Source organism: Crocuta crocuta, unplaced genomic scaffold (genome assembly GCF_008692635.1).
Source record: "Crocuta crocuta isolate KB4526 unplaced genomic scaffold, BGI_CrCroc_1.0 scaffold39, whole genome shotgun sequence".
NCBI classification, from domain to species: domain Eukaryota; kingdom Metazoa; phylum Chordata; class Mammalia; order Carnivora; family Hyaenidae; genus Crocuta; species Crocuta crocuta.
This window is the reverse complement of record NW_027533334.1, coordinates 4,992,468-5,009,870: the sequence shown is the minus strand read 5'-3', so window position 1 is coordinate 5,009,870 and position 17,403 is coordinate 4,992,468. Positions and strand designations below refer to the sequence as shown.

The 17,403-nt window shown below is 42.5% G+C and overlaps 1 protein-coding gene across 2 annotated transcripts in view; it reads left to right on the top strand.

The window, feature by feature from the left end:
- Window positions 1-17,403, top strand: part of GRHL2 (grainyhead like transcription factor 2) — a 165,990-nt gene that overhangs the window by 125,723 nt on the left and 22,864 nt on the right. For both annotated transcript variants that reach the window (XM_077748240.1, XM_077748239.1), the window contains exons 10-12: window positions 4,623-4,710; window positions 5,175-5,314; window positions 10,307-10,338. In XM_077748240.1, the coding sequence (XP_077604366.1) occupies window positions 4,623-4,710; window positions 5,175-5,314; window positions 10,307-10,338 (260 nt within the window). The remainder of the gene's footprint in view (window positions 1-4,622; window positions 4,711-5,174; window positions 5,315-10,306; window positions 10,339-17,403) is intronic.

Genomic DNA, 17,403 nt, shown 5'->3' with positions numbered 1-17,403 from the left:
CAGCATTTAAATAATTTGAATTCCCTCACTGTATTCCAGATGTTCCAAGGGAGATTGTAGAATCTCCCCTCTAGGAATCTCCTTCTTGGAGGCGAGGAGTGAGATTAGGGACAAGGAGAAAGGGAGGAAACGATGGAATAGAGACACTGAACCATCCATTTACCCTTACATTGCAGCTGGAATTGACAGTGGGAAAGAGGGGCCTTAAGGGACGCTCATATAATTATTTTTTTCAACGGTGTTGATATGATAAATACTAAAACTCAGAACAAGAGAAAAATGCAGGATGAATAGAGAGTGTTGCATTGTCGTTCACCTATGTCAGAGGACTCCAAGAGACTAGTGATATAGAGAGTTTCCAGGGGGTAGTTTTGAGCTTACTTCTCCTGTTGTTAAAGATAAAGAAGAAATGTCAAGCAGGGTGCATTAACCTTACCTGCTGGTAGTTTTTCTAAAAAGCTATATGTAAAATCTTCTGCTGTAATTTGCCATATACGCAGCTCTAATTTCAAAACCCAGGTGAAACGTACTCCTGGAAGACTGAAAAGAGAAAAAGTTTAATTTTTCCACTTTTCAAATGGGTGCATGAATGCAAATGATTCATTTGGATTATCTTCTAAGGCAAAAGAGCTAAGAGCCATTCCATTTTACAATCCTATTTCCTAATCATAGTTGAGAACCCTAAACAGATGAAATTCTGCACTATTTATAGTTCTCCAGCTTGATTTATGATTAACACACCTGTGAGATACAAATAAAGACCTCTAAATTTTTTTTGTATATTATGATACTTCTTTTGAAATACATATGTTTATGCATTAAAAATTCGGGATCTGTCTATATAGCTATCTATATCAATACCTATGTCCCTGTCTTTATACCTATATTTAATTACTTCCATTATCTTTCCTGAAAAACAAGAATTGTATTACTGTAAATAGTAACTATGTTTTCTGTAAAACTTGAGAAATAAAGCCACATTATTTTTTTAAAGATTTTATTTCTATTTATTAATTCTTGTTTGGAAAGATCTTGGAGGTGACAATTGTTGGAGATGATGAAAAGCTAAAGATGCCCTTGCAAACCATCTTGGTACCTTGGCCAACTTTCAAGCGGTTAAAACACATTCTTAAAATAAATTTAGGAGTGGGGGGAGGGGGGAGATGGGCATGGAGGAGGGCACTTGTGGGGATGAGCACTGGGTGTTATACGGAAACCAATTTGACAATAAACTATTTGTAAAAAAATAAAATAAATAAATTTAGGAGAAACGATTTAAATGTCAAATAAAACAAAGATAGCCATCACCTCTCAAGAAGTGGCCAAAGTGATCACAATATAATCAGGAAATCTTCAGGCATATTTTTCAAATCTCACACTCCAAAGCGAACACTTAGGCAGGGGAAATTATTTTTAAATGACAAATTTGGTCTTTTTTTTTTTTAATGTTTTTTATTTATTTGTAGGAGAGAGAGAGAGAGACAGCGTGAGCAGGGGAGGGTCAGAGAGAGAGGGAGTCACAGACTGAAACAGGCTCCAGGCTCTGAGCTGGCAGTCAGCACAGAGCCCGACGCGGGGCTCGAACCCACAAACCGCGAGATCATAACCTAAGCGAAAGTCGGACGCTTAACCGACTAAGCCACCCAGGCGCCCCATCTAGGACTATTTTTAAATGAAATAAATTTAAATGCAGTTCCTTTGTTTCTTGAGATTTTCAATTCACAGTTTATGCAAAAATCATTTTCATATTTTTTAAATATTTTTTATTTATTTCCAGGAGAGAGAGAGACAGCGTGAGCAGGGGAGGGTCAGAGAGAGAGAGGGAGACACAGACTCTGAAATAGGCTCCAGACTCCGAGCTGGCAGTCAGCACAGAGCCCGACGCGGGGCTCCAACCCACGAACCGCGAGATCATGACCTAAGCGAAAGTCGGACGCTCAACCGACTAAGCCACCCACGCGCCCCAAATTTGGTCTTTTAAATGATAAAATTATACTGTTCTGGAAGAACTAGACTTTTTGCACTTTGATAAGAGTGGAAAGAATGTCTTTTAGAAGCTTAAGGTCACAGATAATCAAAGTAAGGAAAGGAATTCATGGAAGGTCATGTTCAAGGAAGCTTTCTTCATCTTAATTAAATGTATCTAAGCTTTTCTGGGTCATTGTGAAGTCAAAGATTGATTTTAGAAACGGGAACTAGAAATGTTTGGATACCATCAGACTTGTTATTTTATCATGCCGATATCTGGGCGTTCTGGGCAGGAAACTTCTTATATAGACATGGCGGCAAGACTGGGGTCTATGAGGAGCCACTCTTACGTTTTATTTAATCCATTTGGTGTGGCACGTCAAAGTGTACCTGTAAAACAATAAGCAGGTGACTTTATTTCATAAACATTGACATTGAATATGTAGAAGTCTTGAAACAGATTAATTCCAGACCTTTTCCTCATAGTAACAGTACCAAATGAAGTGCTAGTTTGGAGATAAAACTGCTTGACCAACCTTGGGTGTATCTTCAGTGAGTTGTAATTTATATAAAATTTCACATTTTTATTTATATTAACTACTATATTGTATAGAACTCCAAGTACATGGAAAAATGTCTTATATGAACCTAACAAAAAATGAATAACAGGAGACTTTTGCTTTTATTTCACACCAATTTCGACAAGGTGAGGTCTGTACTTTTAACATTTTATAATCTACATACAAAAGCTGTACAAAACTTTAATATATCTTGAAGGAACCAAAGGATATATTTCTGTATTTTATTTCCCTATTGATGTGAATGTCTATGATGTATAATTATCAATGACAATTCAAAACTTAATAGTGAAGCACTATAAACCAATTAGTCCCTTTTGGTAGTGAAAAGTGTTTTGACAGCAAAACACACTTAAAATATCTGGTTAAAAAGGGGCGCCTAGGTGGCTCAGTTGGTTAAGTGTCCAACATCGGCTCAGGTCATGACCTCACTGTGAGTTTAAGCCCCGTGTTGGGCTCTGTGCTGAAGTGTGGAGCCTGGAACAGGCTTCAGATTCTATACCTCCCTCTCTCTCTGCCCTTCCCCTGCTTGTGCTCTCTCTCTCTCAAAAATAAGTGTAAAAAATTTTTTTAAATATCTGGTTAAATTATTATATCTGTCCAGAACCTATGTAAAGCTTTTAGAACACACCTGGCACAGAGTATATATTAGCTATAATTACTCATTTTTCAAGAATGAGCTGTAATGCTATCTTCTTTATGATCCTCACATTGACCACAGATCTCCAAATCTCTTGTGCCTGGATTTACTTTGGCCAGAATGGGGAATCTGCTTTTTTCAAAAAGCCAATTTAATAAGCAAAATATTTCTCTCAATGTTTCCAAGAGCTTTATATGTCTTTTTCTTCGAAGTACCTATTTCATGATTCTTGTCCATTTTTAAAATTGGTGTATTAGTTTTTTCTTTAATTTGAATCATGTTTTGTTACAGTATTTTCACCAGTTTTGCCTTTACTTAATTTATTTTTTATTTTTTATTTTTTTTATACCAGAAGGATTAAATTTTTATATTTTCAAATCTGTCTTTTTTGTGTGTGATGACTCGGGGCAGTGTGTACCTGGAGGTTGCCGGCCAGTGCACTGCCACAGAGGACAGATACTGTAGATGCGCATCTGAAATCTAGGGGATGAGTGTAGTCTGGGGGTGTCTGTCTAGATGCCACCTGTCTTAGAGCATCATGGAAATACGGGTGCAGGTAAACTTCGGCAACAAGAATGGAGAGAGAGGAAAAAAAGAACACTGGTGGAGCATCTGTATTTGGAAGCGTGAGAAGAAGAAAATGAGTTGGCAAAGTTGACAATGGAGAGTGACAATAATAATAGTAATAATAATCCTGGAATCCTTGAAGGCCAAGAAGGAAAGAGCTATAAGGTGATGGTCAACTGGTTAAGTAGGGTGGGATCTGGCAAGAGAAGCCAATGAAAAAGTCAGATTACCAGGAGCAGATTATCAAAAAGGAGATGAACGGACCAAACTTTTTTCTATTTGGTTGAATGACCACAATCTCCAAGCACTTGTGCACACATTAAAACAAAAACCAAAATCATACTTGTATGTGCAAAATGATCTTACACTGTTTCCTTAGCCCTTTCCTCATTTCCACTACTACAGTGATTTTTAAAAGTTCCATGACAATGAGCAAAGGGGAAGTTGTATATGGAATTCACACTAAGCCTGAATGCCCTCCCTGTGCCTAGGAATCGTGTTAATAGGCCAGCGCTTTATCTTCATGACATCGTATTATAATCACTAAAGTTACCTAACCCTCCTCACTGGGATAGGAACCTGAGTCTGGTCTTTCTGTGTGGATTCAAAATTGAAGCTGTATAGATAGGCAGGATTTCAGAAAAGGGGGAAAATCTGGAAGAAGTGGGATCAGTCAGAGGTCAAAATGTGCTACAGACTGAGGATCTGTCTGAGCCTTCAAGTACCGAGTCCTGACCTCGCTGGAGGGACGGAAAGGGGGCTGCCTGCTCGCCCTTTACCCTTGTCGTGTTTCTTATCCTAGAGGCTTGTGTGCGGACAGTATTTTTGCATGCTCTGATAACATACCTGGCGTTGTTTTTCCCTGTCAGGGAGCAGAAAGGAAAATCCGAGATGAAGAGAGGAAGCAGAACAGGAAGAAGGGGAAAGGCCAGGCCTCCCAAACCCAGTGCAACAACTGTGAGTGTTGTGGAGGGGCGGGCTCCGGCCAGGCCAGGTCCATCAGGGAAACAGGTGGAAAGAGGTGCGGGGAGGGCAAAACTCGGGGTATGTGAGGCGTGGCTGGCTTTCCCCTAGCCATAAACACTGGGTGAATTTTCTCTGGGAGGAGCAGATGGAATCACGTGATCAGATTGTTTGGCTAGGAAGGACTTTGTAATATCATGGAGACCAACATCTTCCTCCTCCAGGCAAGGAATTTGGGATGGAGGGAGGGACAGGAGGGCATGAGAGGTGCCAGCCACCTCAGCAGTGCTCGACCAAAGTTCACGCTCTTTCTGTTGGTCTGGCAGTAAGAGGGGGGCGATGGTAAAGTGTGTTCATGTCTCTGGCTTCTGGAAAGCTTCAGACGAGAAAACAGTGAACTCAGACTAGGGCTACTCACACTAAGAGGTTTTAGTGACGTGTAACCCTCTCACGTCCAGCCTCTGATGGGAAGTTGGCGGCAATACCCTTACAGAAGAAGAGCGACATCACCTACTTCAAAACCATGCCTGATCTACACTCGCAGCCGGTGCTCTTCATACCCGATGTTCACTTTGCAAACCTGCAGAGGACAGGACAGGTAGGACCTATCTGCTAATATCCACCTGCCATTCATCCACGGGGCTGGTGGAGCCTTGAGAGAGAATCACATCAGGCAGCGTCGACCTTGAAAATAACACCTGCACTCCATGCATTCCATGAAAAGTCAGTCACTTTGTAAGAAAATGGATTTTTACGGAAAGGAATGTCTCAGGAGAGGAAGCTGACTTAATAAGGGGAAGAAGAGAGTGAGCTGATATTAGTGAAGTGTTGACAAAGCACTGAAAGAGGAAGAAAGTAAGGACGCTGATAACCTGAGAAAAGTTAGGTGGTGGTCTTGTGGTCTTGGGAGGTTAGCCTGATGCGATAGAGCTCTGCCTGATGGTGGGAAATTGAACTGCACCTATAACTTCAGAAAGTTGCCCAAGAAGAAAACATTTTCAACTAAATAAAACCATATCAACAATTTTTCCCTTAGTAAGTGAACAGTTCCCATTGACTAGGTAAATCATTTCACACCAAAAGAATAAAATGAGATCGTAGACTTGCCTTTTTAAAAGTAATTCCTGTCTTCTCATTATATCTACAAGTGGAAATTAAAGAGCTAGAATTAAAATAACATAAACACCCAATAATTAACTCATTACGGTAGCTCAATTTGATGAAATATTATGTGGCCACTAAAATTATAATTATGGAAATTATGTAGCAACAGAAGAACTAGTTAGGATAATATTCAGTGCAAGAAAAAATTAAAATACCCATTTGTGTCCATACTGTGATTCTAGATATATACCTGAACTTGAAGGTAACAAGAAAATTTGCAACACTTGATGAGTGGGGTTAAGTGATGGATGGTTTTTTTCTTTCTTTAGGAGTTTTAGTATTACCTATTTTATGTGGTAAATTAAAATTGGGTGGAAAAAAAGTACTTCCCTCGCATTAGGCAGGTTTGTCTTTCACCAAATCAAATGGCTTTTAGTGAATCTTATATAGGTTAGTTTTCTTTCAAACTCAAAGTCCTCTGACGAAAGGTTTGTTTTGAGAAATAGGGGCATGCTGACACACTCAAGTTTTTCTTCTGTTCTAAGTGTTCAGACACTGAGTGGAATTGACCTTACAAGGAGAAATCGTTATTGGCTCAACTTTCTCCTTAAGAATCTATTTGTCCCCCACCCCCATACACACAAATATTGTTCATTATAGGTATGAGACAAAGCAGTTATACACCCCAGGTTCTTTGTTGCTATTCATGACATAGCATGGTAACAAAATACTTAATAGTTTTTTCTTAGAGTACATTCCACTAAAACCTAGTTTAACATTCTTGTCTGACTTGTTTGATAAGAGCAAGGACACAAAGGGGAAGGAAGAATGTTAAGATTTATCAAGCTAGGAGCACCAATACCTCATTTTATTTATTTGTTTAATTCCCAAGAACATGGTGATCTGTATATTTACAGTCTTAGCCCCATGGGATTTTATGAAGCTGGGTATCCACACTTTCCAGAAAAAGGGGTAATTGAGTTAAATTGTTCTTACTGTTGATTGTCATGGTTCTGGCTGTGGCTCTGCGTCAAAGCTGACAGCCTGACCTGTTCTCTTGGCAACAGGTCTCTGAAATAGACAAAGGTCTAAATGAATCTTCAGAGGAAAAGACCAAATCTGGCTGCTTATGGCTGCCAGTCGTCTGGACGCACTTGGGCCTCCTTGTCTGAGCTGAGTTCCTAGCCTGTGACCAGATCAGATGGAAAATGTAGCCTCTAAAGTTTGTTGGTTTTAGCAGCTGCAAAGTAGCTCAGGGCCCCCAAGTTACTGGTGAAATTAAGGTGTAGAATCTGGGGCCACCTTTGCAGAGCCTCAGGCTTCCCCTGTGGCCTTAAAGTCAGAGTTAAGATAGTCGGTGAGGGAGCCTGCGTGAGCTTTGAGTGACAAAGGAACACAGTCAGCTGTGCTCTGGGACAATGCACGAATATTCCATGGTTGGTCAACTTACTTGGCCCAGGGACAGGAGCGCCTACGGTGGCTGGCGAGGGCTTAAAGGCCGCCTTTTCTTGGAAGAGCTAGAAAGCAGGAAGATGGGTCCAGAGGTAGGAGGGAAGCTGGCAGTGCCAAGGCCTTAGAAATGGGCGTGGTGGGGGTGGAGACTGACTTCACCGTGCAGAGCAAGATCCAGCAGAGGCCTGTTAAAATATGGACCAGTTTCACCATAACTGGGGACTGGGGTAGAGGAGGAAGATAGGTGATAGTGTGCAGCTCAGGAAGAACTGCAGACACAAGCCATGTCAAAATCAGACACATCAAAGCCCAGTGCAGCTAGAAAGTGAGCAGCCCTCCGGCACTCAGGGCCGGTGACAGACCCCCAGCCCTGTTGAGGGCTCATCAGCGATGGCATAGCAATTCCTAGTCACCCGAGAACATGGGCTGCGGAGTGGGTATGTTCACTGTCAGCCCACATGTCCTCTCCTCCTCCTCCATTACCTCATTGATTCACGTGTGGATTGGAATCTTCATCAGACAATTATCAGACACTAATACAAGGGAATGAACCCAGTGTGCAGGCAATAAGGAGGCCTTCAGTCCCCCTCTCTTCACATTAAATACCAAGTAGTCACTGTGGCTTTTCTCTGGGAGGGCTTTAAAAGCAAGGGATAAGGGGAGCTTGGGAGAAATTGTGAGATACAGAGGCATCTTTCCGGATAATGCAGACGTTGCAGACATCAGCCTTCCTCAAGGCTCCTGAACCCAAGGAGCACTTCCCTCCTCCCTCGTGCCCTCAAGAACTGTCTTCCCAGTTGTGATCTGTAAACAGTCTTCCTCCAGCCCACAAAAGTGCTTGGTACGAACTCAGGTTCCCAAGTCCCATTCCGTGTCTTTTTCTTTTTTTAATGTTTATTTATTTGTATTGAGAGAGAGTGAGAGATAGCATGGGTAGGGGGAGTGGGGGGGAGAGACAGAGAAAGAGAATCACAAGTAGGCTCCATGTTGTCAGCACAGAGCCTGACATGGGGCTTGATCCCACGAACTGTGAGATCATGACCTGAGTGGAAATCTAGAGTGGGACATTTAGCCAACTGAGGCCCCCAGGCACCCCTAGTCCAAGTCTTTTGAATGAAAATCTCTGAAGAGGGTTCCGGGCATTTGCCTTTATGACAAAGTCTCTCCAGATATTTTTTTATGCACTCTAAAGTTTGAGAAATACTCTCTAAAAATTAAATTCATGCAATAAGCCCTACAGCCAACAAGGAAGAAACAGTGAGTCATTGCGTGAGAGAAATGAGAATTTAAGGACAGTGATAGGGAGAGTGTCATAGAGGCCATTCAGGAGGGCAGGAAAACACTTAAGAGAAGGCTGCTTCATTTTGGGGGCACCAATCAACTTTGTAGAGAGCTGTCTATGACCCTGCCTATAGTCAGACAAGGCAGCCGCAATATGCCACATTTAAAGAAACTACCAAAAAGCAGGCCAGCATCAGGAACTTTTTCTAAAAAGTCCAGTTGTGTGGTCAGTTCCATGGCCCAGGCTCCCTCTCTTACGTCACCTAAATAGACAGTCTCGTTTCTAGAACATCACGGTAACAAATGCCCCTGTACCATACCGAAACTTGGGGTATGGAGGAAGAAAACATCTCACCTTTGTTCTTTTCTGTTAAGAAGAAACAAAGGAGGCAATACAACGATAGACATAAAACAATTTTAAGGGGAGGGGCACCTGGGTGGCTCAGTGGCTCAGTGGTTAAGCGTGCGGCTCTCAATCTCAGCTCAGGTCTTGATCTCAGGGTTGTGAGTTTGAGCCCCGTGTTGGGCTCTGTGGTGGGCATGAAGCCTAATAATAATAAGAGGGAAGAGTTCCCTGTGGAAATCTCACTAATGACTAGAATGACTCATGCCCAAAGAGATGCTGGTAACCAGCTTTGTTTTGTAGCGCAGCCCGGGCGTGGCAACATCCCAGGAACTGCCCGGAGGCTTTGAGAACGTTTTAGGGAAGGTGGCAGATCCAGGCAAAGCTGCTTTTCTCCCACGCAGCTGGGGAAGGGGCGATGACAAAATGCACTAGAACCAGAAGTGACTTTCCAAGTTAAAATGTAAAAGTCTGGCACTTGTGGGGGTGAGCACTGGGTGTTATGTGGAAACCAACTTGACAATAAACTATTAAAAAAAAATGTAAAAGTCTGATACTAACTTGGGTATTGTTCTTCACCCAAACGGAAATGGCCCGAAAGCACATAGATAAAGGTGAAGAAAGGCCTGCAATTAATTTTTATAAACAACTGGGCTGAGAGATAAATACCAGATCCCCCTCTGGATTTCTGTAGTTTCATAAAAAAATACGGGCGCTTCATAATTTCTTTAAATCTGATACTGCCTGCCACTGTGCTGACCACCAAAAGAAATTTGTTCCCAGGTATCTTCTGGCCCGGAGCACCTCCAAGAGGCGCATGACCTTTCCCCAGCCTGAAGACGGTTGACTGCTAAATGTCTGTGGTTGCGGGGTGAAGGAATAACCCAGGCCCTTTCAGGGAGCTAGAGGAAGCCCCGGATGATGTTGCTGCTGCACTGGCGTGGAGGCCTCCTCGCTCCCCTCTCTTCGCCAGAGTGCAGTATGTGTAGGCAGCTCAGCTGTGGACCCGATGGGATTGGTTCCTCACAGGCTTTGCTCCGGAGATCCTGCTGAAATATTAGATCCTGCCAAAATATTTCTTTAATGTCGAAAGCAAGATTTGGCTTAGCGCTGTAGGTAATCTGATCAGAATGACCTGAGCGAGAAATAATCATATTTCTAATTTTACTTCCTTAAAATCTAAGAATTAATCCTAGGGAGAATATTGGGTTAAATTTGTATTTCCTTGAGGACATGCACGTGCGCGCGCACACACACACACACACACACACACACACAGCATCATTAAACAGATTTGTCTTTTGTCTTCTTTAAGAGACAGGGTAATAGCTTAGGAAAGTCTGTGCATCACGTAATAGATTTCCATTTCTTGCGTCTGACCTACAGTAAGCCTATTGTTTTCTTCCACAGGTGTATTACAACACGGATGATGAACGAGAAGGGTAAGACACTCTGTTCTTTCACTTTGCACCCAAAGTCAGTTCATGTCAGTAGAAATGGCTCTCAGAGCACAGGATAACCATGGGCTCAGCGCTGAGAAAGCCTTGACCCTGAGCACAGAGAGGATGGCTGGGAAATGTTGTTCTCCTAAGCCTTTCTTTATCTCTCTCCTTCCCATGACCTGCCTTTGAATAACCAGCTATTTTTCTAAGTGTTACATCTCCTTGATTATACCTTTTCACCAATAATTCAGTTCCTGAAATCTTTTGCCCCAACACAAGATCAAGGTGAGCTTGAGGTGGGAGCCAGGGAGGCAGCCTGCCCTACTGAGTACTGGGGTCCCCACATGTACCTCCTGAAGCCCTCACTCTGGGAAGTGGGGCTAGTGGGTTAGTGGTGAGGCTGGTGTGAATGAAGCTGGGGAGGCTGAAGACTTAGTCACTATCCATGGGATTGTCAGTAAGAGAGGGCTTACATGGGGTCACTAAGGCTCCCAGCTGTCTTGCACATCAAGTCTCTGCATAGTTCTTTCTAGGCATTTACTCATTTTATAGACTCTAGAATATTCGAGACAAAAAGGAAACTTCAAGGTCACTTAGCTGACCCTCTCTCCTAGGCAGTGTAACAGAGTATATACCGCATTAAAATTTTTTTTAAATGTTTATTATTTTTGAGACAGAGACAGAGCTTGAGCAGGGGAGGGGGAGAGAGAGAGAGGAGACTGTGTCTGAAGCAGGCTCCAGGTTCCAGGCTCTGAGCTGTCAGCACAGAGCCCGATGCCCGACTCGAACTAGCGAACTAGTGAGCCATGAGATCATGACCTCAGCTGAAGTTGGATGCTTAACCAACTGAGCCACCCAGGCACTCCAGATATACCCCATTTTTGATAGGTGGTCATCCAGCTTCTACTTGAATCCTCTCACTGTAAGATTGCTCATGTCACCATTGGACACCTGCCGCTCTCAGAAAGTTACTTTGTCTACTGAACTTGTGTCTACTTTTTTTGACTTCTACCCATTGGCTCTAGTTCTCGCTAGATAAGCCTCATGCTTTCCTCCTCAAACAGAGTTTTACATTTCAGCAGCCCTACTCCAGGGACACCACCAAATTTAATGGTTTCCTTCGAACTGGCTCTCAGAAATAAACCTCTGTTCTCAACCACACGAGCTGGAGATTATATTGGGATCGTTTCTTGTGGCCCAGACCCAATTTTTCTCTTAAAGCAACCCAGAACCACATTCATCTTTCAGTATCTATGTTGCATTACATATATACAACTAAAATCTTGGTTTGCCTTTTGTATGTATAACTAAAATCTCTAGGTCATTTTCTTTAGAGCTTCCCTATGCTTATGCAATTTATATATTTACTTCTAAAATATTTCAAGGTGAAGTAAGTGGGGCAGATATTGCTGCGTTCATTTTTTAGAGCAGAGTTTGGCAGACTATAACCTGAGGACCAAATCAACCCGTGACCTCTTTTTGTATTATCTCCAAACATTTTTTAAATGGGAAAAAAATCCAAAAGAAGAATATTGTGTGGCATGTGAAAATTGTCTGAGATTCAAGTGTCCACTAAGTCTAATTGGAACACAGCCATGTTAATTCCTTTAGGTCTTATCTGTGGCCGCCTGGTGGCCACACCAGTAGAACTGAGTAGCTCCAACACGACAGAGATCCAGGTAGGAAAGCTACAATGCTTACGAATCTGGCCCTATACAGAAAATGTGTGCCACCCTCTGGCCTAAAGGGTAAAGAATCTCAAAGGAGTCATTCCCCAGCTGGTTAGAAGCTGAACCTTGTCCAGGATCTGACCTCTAAATTCTGAGTTCTGAATTTGCTAAATACCAAATTAGATTGTTCTTTTTATCTTGGCACATAGGTAATACTTTCACCGCGGCTGGAATGAACAGAAAGATTAGCACTATCGATTCTAATCTGTTACTCACATATTTTACAAGGGACAGTGTGGCGTCATGGAAAGAACAGGGACTCTGAGCTTAAAGAAGCCCACATTCTACCCCTGGGCTGTTGCTTCCCAGAGGGAGGCCTGGGGCTGGCTCCTTGATCTCTGGGCTTTACTTTCCTCAACCAGAACATGAGGGTTTTGTAGGAAGTGATCTTTCAGGTCTCATCGGGCACTAACATTCTTCTCTTCTCATGGGAAAAGTTAGCCTGCTAAGTGACAAATGTCTGAGACCCAAGTGCTGCTTCATGCACAGCCCTTACCTGAGAGTCTACCTCAGTCTACATGGTCCTTCCTTGCAAGTTGGCAACATTTAGGTGGCCAATTGACCCACTTCTAACTCATGTGGCTTGGCCTCTTGGTAAGAATTACCCTCTGTTATTGTGTAATCGTGAGGCCTGAGGCCCAAGTCTGTGTCTCTCATACATCTAATTAGAGTTCAGTTGAGCAATGTGGGTGGCCTTGGAGCCTCAGTTAATACAGAGTTGGTAGTTGGCTATTGTTATATGTAAAAGTAATAATTAACCGTCAGTGGCTATGTTGGCTAGGCTCCGTACTAAGTGCTTTATATACATTGTCTCATTGAACGCTCTCCACATTCCCATGAGGAAGGTGCTGTAATTACCTCCACCTTAGAATGAGCAAACTGGAACTTTGGAACTGAGAAACCTGTTCCAAGTCACAGAGCGGGCAGTGGCAGCAGGCTGCACCCCGGTCTAGCTGCTCTCCCCATGGCCTGCTTTTAGCCATCATGATTGTGTCCCATCCCCTAACCCTCTTAATTCTTGATCTGTAGCTGCCAAAGGCATAGAGATGGGCCCTTGCTGTGATAGCTTTCTGGTCTTGACAGAGGCACACCCTCAGCTCATCCTTTGGGGTACAGGACCCACATTCTGACAAGCCTGGATTGGTATACCTGGCAGAGGGGATCAGCTCACTGAGCCCCGGGGACTGTCGCCACCCCTGGCACTTGCATCGCCTCCATCAGGGCTGTCTCTGGCCAGTTCTACACTCCTGCCAGGCGCAGTCAGTATGAAGGCATCTGATTAAGGGCAGCATTCTCACAGCCACCAGCGGGAAGAGGTCACGCAGCTGAGACACTCCAGAGCCCCTCCCCCAGCAGCTCTGAGGCCAGCGTGCTAGTCAGACACGACTCGTTCACAAGTAGAGCTTGTGGCCTGACGTGCTGGCAAACCTGAACATGATTAAAGAGGGACACCGGAGAAAATACTTACACAGAACAAAGAGAGGAACACCTGTCGGTTCCTGCCTCCTTGTCTGATGATAAATGATGGCTTGGGGTGACTTCTGGTGCTGAGTTTGGGCATCGACAGACCCCTACAGATTGGTTTTAGAGGCAGGGGGTATAGGTTAGATACAGACGCTTTGGGCACCACTTCTCAGCAGTAGGCCTCCTTGTTGCACTTTGGAATCACCTGGGGAGTTGGAAAATAGGGGGATTTTTATTTAATTGGTGTGGGATGCAGCTTAGGTACAGAGATCCTTTTTTTTTTTTAAGTTTATTTATTTTGAGAGAGAGAGAATCCATGCTATCAGCACAGAGCCTGACACAGAGCTTGATCCCACAAACTGTGAGATCATGACCTGAGCTGAAATCAAGAGTCAGACACTTAACTGGCTGAGCCACCCACGCACCCTGGGATGGAGACCTTTTTAAAGTCCCCAGGGCATTCTAAAACTCAGCAGCATTTGAAAACCATGGCCCAGGAACCTGTCGGCCATGATTGGAATCAGGCTTTTACAAGCTCTGTAACTTAATATAACAACTGTTTGGAGTCTTACCTAAAAATAGCAAATAATAATACCTACCTGATAGGGACTTATATAAGCATTAGTATCTCAAATGTCCTGGCATATGGAAAGTGCTTTCAAAAAACAAAAATCATGACTATTATTATTATTGTTAAGGTTCCTTTTCAGGCCCCCAATAAATGATACCTAATTGGGAAATGGAAGAGAGGGAATGAAGAAGAATGGAAAGAACAAGCCAAACAGGAAGAGTTTCCTGTGGAATACAGTCCTCTAGACAGGATTCATGAACAGCATTTATGGGGAAGAGAGAAGGGCTTTAAACCCCCTGAAATCATATGTAAATTGCTATGCAAATGTCATGCACGGTGGGAAAGTCTATTCAGTTACTTCTGGGGATATGGTCTCCATCCACATCCGACCTTTAGTTCCTAGAAAACCCTTCTTGCCTTAATCTCTTGTTCACAGTCATCCCCATGGGACTGCCCCCTCTTCCTTCCTGCCGTGAGGTCCCTTCAAGTCCAGCAGCTCTGTCGCTTTCACACTGCATTTGGGGCATGGGAACCGTGGGCAAGTTGGGGCGGTCCTGTGCCTGGAGGACAGTGGTTTTCCTCTAAAAATCTTCCTTGATGCTGCCTAGGGTCCCCAGACCACAATCTTCTCCAAAACCTTCTCTTATCCCCTTGCTTATTCTCAAAGAGAAGACGCCCCATTGTATAATCTCCCCCAAAGACTGAAACTTGAGGAAAACAAAAGTCAGAAGAAGACAAAAGTTGGGCAGAGCAACCCTGTAGATTGGTCCCATACCAGCTCAGAGAGACAGCGCCCCAGAGGGACTTCACCTTCATGCCGAGTGTCGCCAGCACAGGGCCCTGACATTCCTCTTGCAGGAAGGAGAGTCCTTAGATGTTGCCAGACAAAACCACGAGCTTGGTCAGTGTGGCTGAGGAAAAAAAGGCAATTCTGGTAGTCATCTCCCATGAAAGCAAAAGCTTTGGGTAAAATTCAATACCCTTTGGCTTTTGGGGAAAATTAAAGATTATTAACCAATCACCAGGGAGTGCATTTAATATTAAATTTAAAAAGTCATCACCCTATGTTCATCAGCACAAAATAAAATTCTTCTGGAATTCTGCACTACTATTTTTTTGAGAGATAGAAAGAGGGAGGGAGAGAAAGAGAAAGCACGAGCATGTGCTCAAGCTGGGAGGGCCAGAGGGAGAGGAAGAATCTTAAGTAGGCTCCATGCCCATCTCCAAGCCCAAGGTGGGGCTAGATCCTGACCTGAATCAAAATCAAGAGTTGGAGGCTTACCCAACTGAGCCACCCAGGCACCCCTGCACTACTTCTTTTAAAGGTGCAGTTTCTCAGGGATCTGAGTACTTTTCTTTGATAAGGTTCTCTTTGATAAGGGATGCTAAGCAAACCATGAAATGTAGGGCATGATAGGCTTTGTTTTACCACAAAAACATAAATATAAAGGTGATATTAAAAGCAGAGGGCAATTGGGGCGCTTGGGTGACTTAGCTGGTTAAGTGTCCAACTCTTGATTTTGGCTCAGGTCATGACCTCACAGTTTATGAGATTGAGCCCTGTGTCGGGCTCTGCACTGACAATGAGCCTGCTTGGGATTCTCTTTCTCTCCTCTCTCTGCCCCCCCCGCTGATGTGCTTGTGTGCACGCTCTCTCACTCTTTCAAAGTAAATAAATAAATTTAAAAAATATTGAGGACAATTTCCTTAGTTTCCCAAAGAGGAGATTACTGATACTTGCTGTATTGATTTAATTAACCTACATTTAAAGAATAACATATAATTTAGAAATATCTGTCATATTTTATGAAACATTTTTATTCAAATTCTCCTATTTTTATTTTTTTATTAAAATATTTTTTAAGTTTATTTATTTTGAGAGAGAGAGAGTGTGTGTGAACAGGGTAGGTGCAGAGAGAGAATCCCAACAGGCTTTTCACTGTCAGCACAGAGCCTGATACAGGGCTCAAACTCATGAACCATGAGATCATGACCTGAGCCGAGATCAAGAGCCCGACATTTAACCAACTGAGTCAAACAGATGCCTCTTCAAATCTTTATAATTCATTTTTGACATAGTGTCTTTCTCATCTAAAGTTAAGTTTTAGCTCATCTCACACTGTTTATCAAGGGAATTCTTTCCCATTACCATCAAAGTGGAGATATACCGCTTTTTAAATCCATATATATGAGATTGTCCTTGGAAATGTTATCCCAAGCCACAGATTGATTCTCATAACATTAGAAATAGTTGCACAAGTGACCACTATTGTGTTGCCTCCCATTTTCAACTCTGTTTTTAATTAAAATTTTTATTTCAAGATAATGGCAGATATATGTGGTTTTAAGAAGCTCACCTGCTTTTTGATTGATGTATTTTAATTTTTTACTGTTAGATATTGAATTAAAAAACCCACCCAGTAGTACTCAAATCTGTATTGGATAGGCAAGGGGAGTTTTAAAAAAATATTTAATATATTTTCATCAGTTTCTTACATTAAGTACCAGTTATTCATGCCTGTATACTAGTTTACTGTTTTGCAAACTAGAAGATTTAAACTAAAAACTCCTTTTATAAATTTAACCTATATTTACCCTTTCCACTGCTCTTCAGTTCTTCCTCGATTTCTCTGTTTTGCCTTGGGGTTTTTTTGCCTGGTGCCTGAAGAATTCTGTTTAATAGTTTTGTTGTGGTTGAGCTTTTGGCAAAGAATTCTCTCATATTGTTTGTTCGTTGTTTGTTTGTTGTAAGTGCTTTTCTTTCACAGTCACTTTTGGAGGATAGTTTTGCTAGATACCAAATTCCAGGTTGTCAGTTACTTTCTGTCAGTTTTAGTTCCCAGAAGTTACTTGTCTGTCTTATTGTTGCTATTTCACATGTAGGTGTCCATCCTTCCCTTCCTTCCTTCCTTGCTTCCTCACTTCCTTCCTTCTTCCTTCCCCTTTTCCTTCCTTCCCTTTCTTATTGTTTGAGGAGGCTGCTTTAAAATGTTTCTGGCATTTTCATTAAGAAGTTCCTACATGAAGGTTTTCTTTACTTTTTTCCTGCTTGGTGTTTTATAGCACTTCTTGAATCTGTGGGTTGATGTTTTTCATCAGTTTGGGAACATTATTGGCTTTTCTCTCTTCAAATAGAGCTTCTTTTGTGTTTCCTCTCTCCACTCTTTTGAGATTTTAAATGTGTATTAGAACTTTTTCTTGTATCCCTATGCTTTTTATGTGCTTTCCTCAAACATCCATCTTCTTTGCTCACCAAGCATCAGCCTGCATATTTTCTATCGATCTAACTTTCAACTCTGT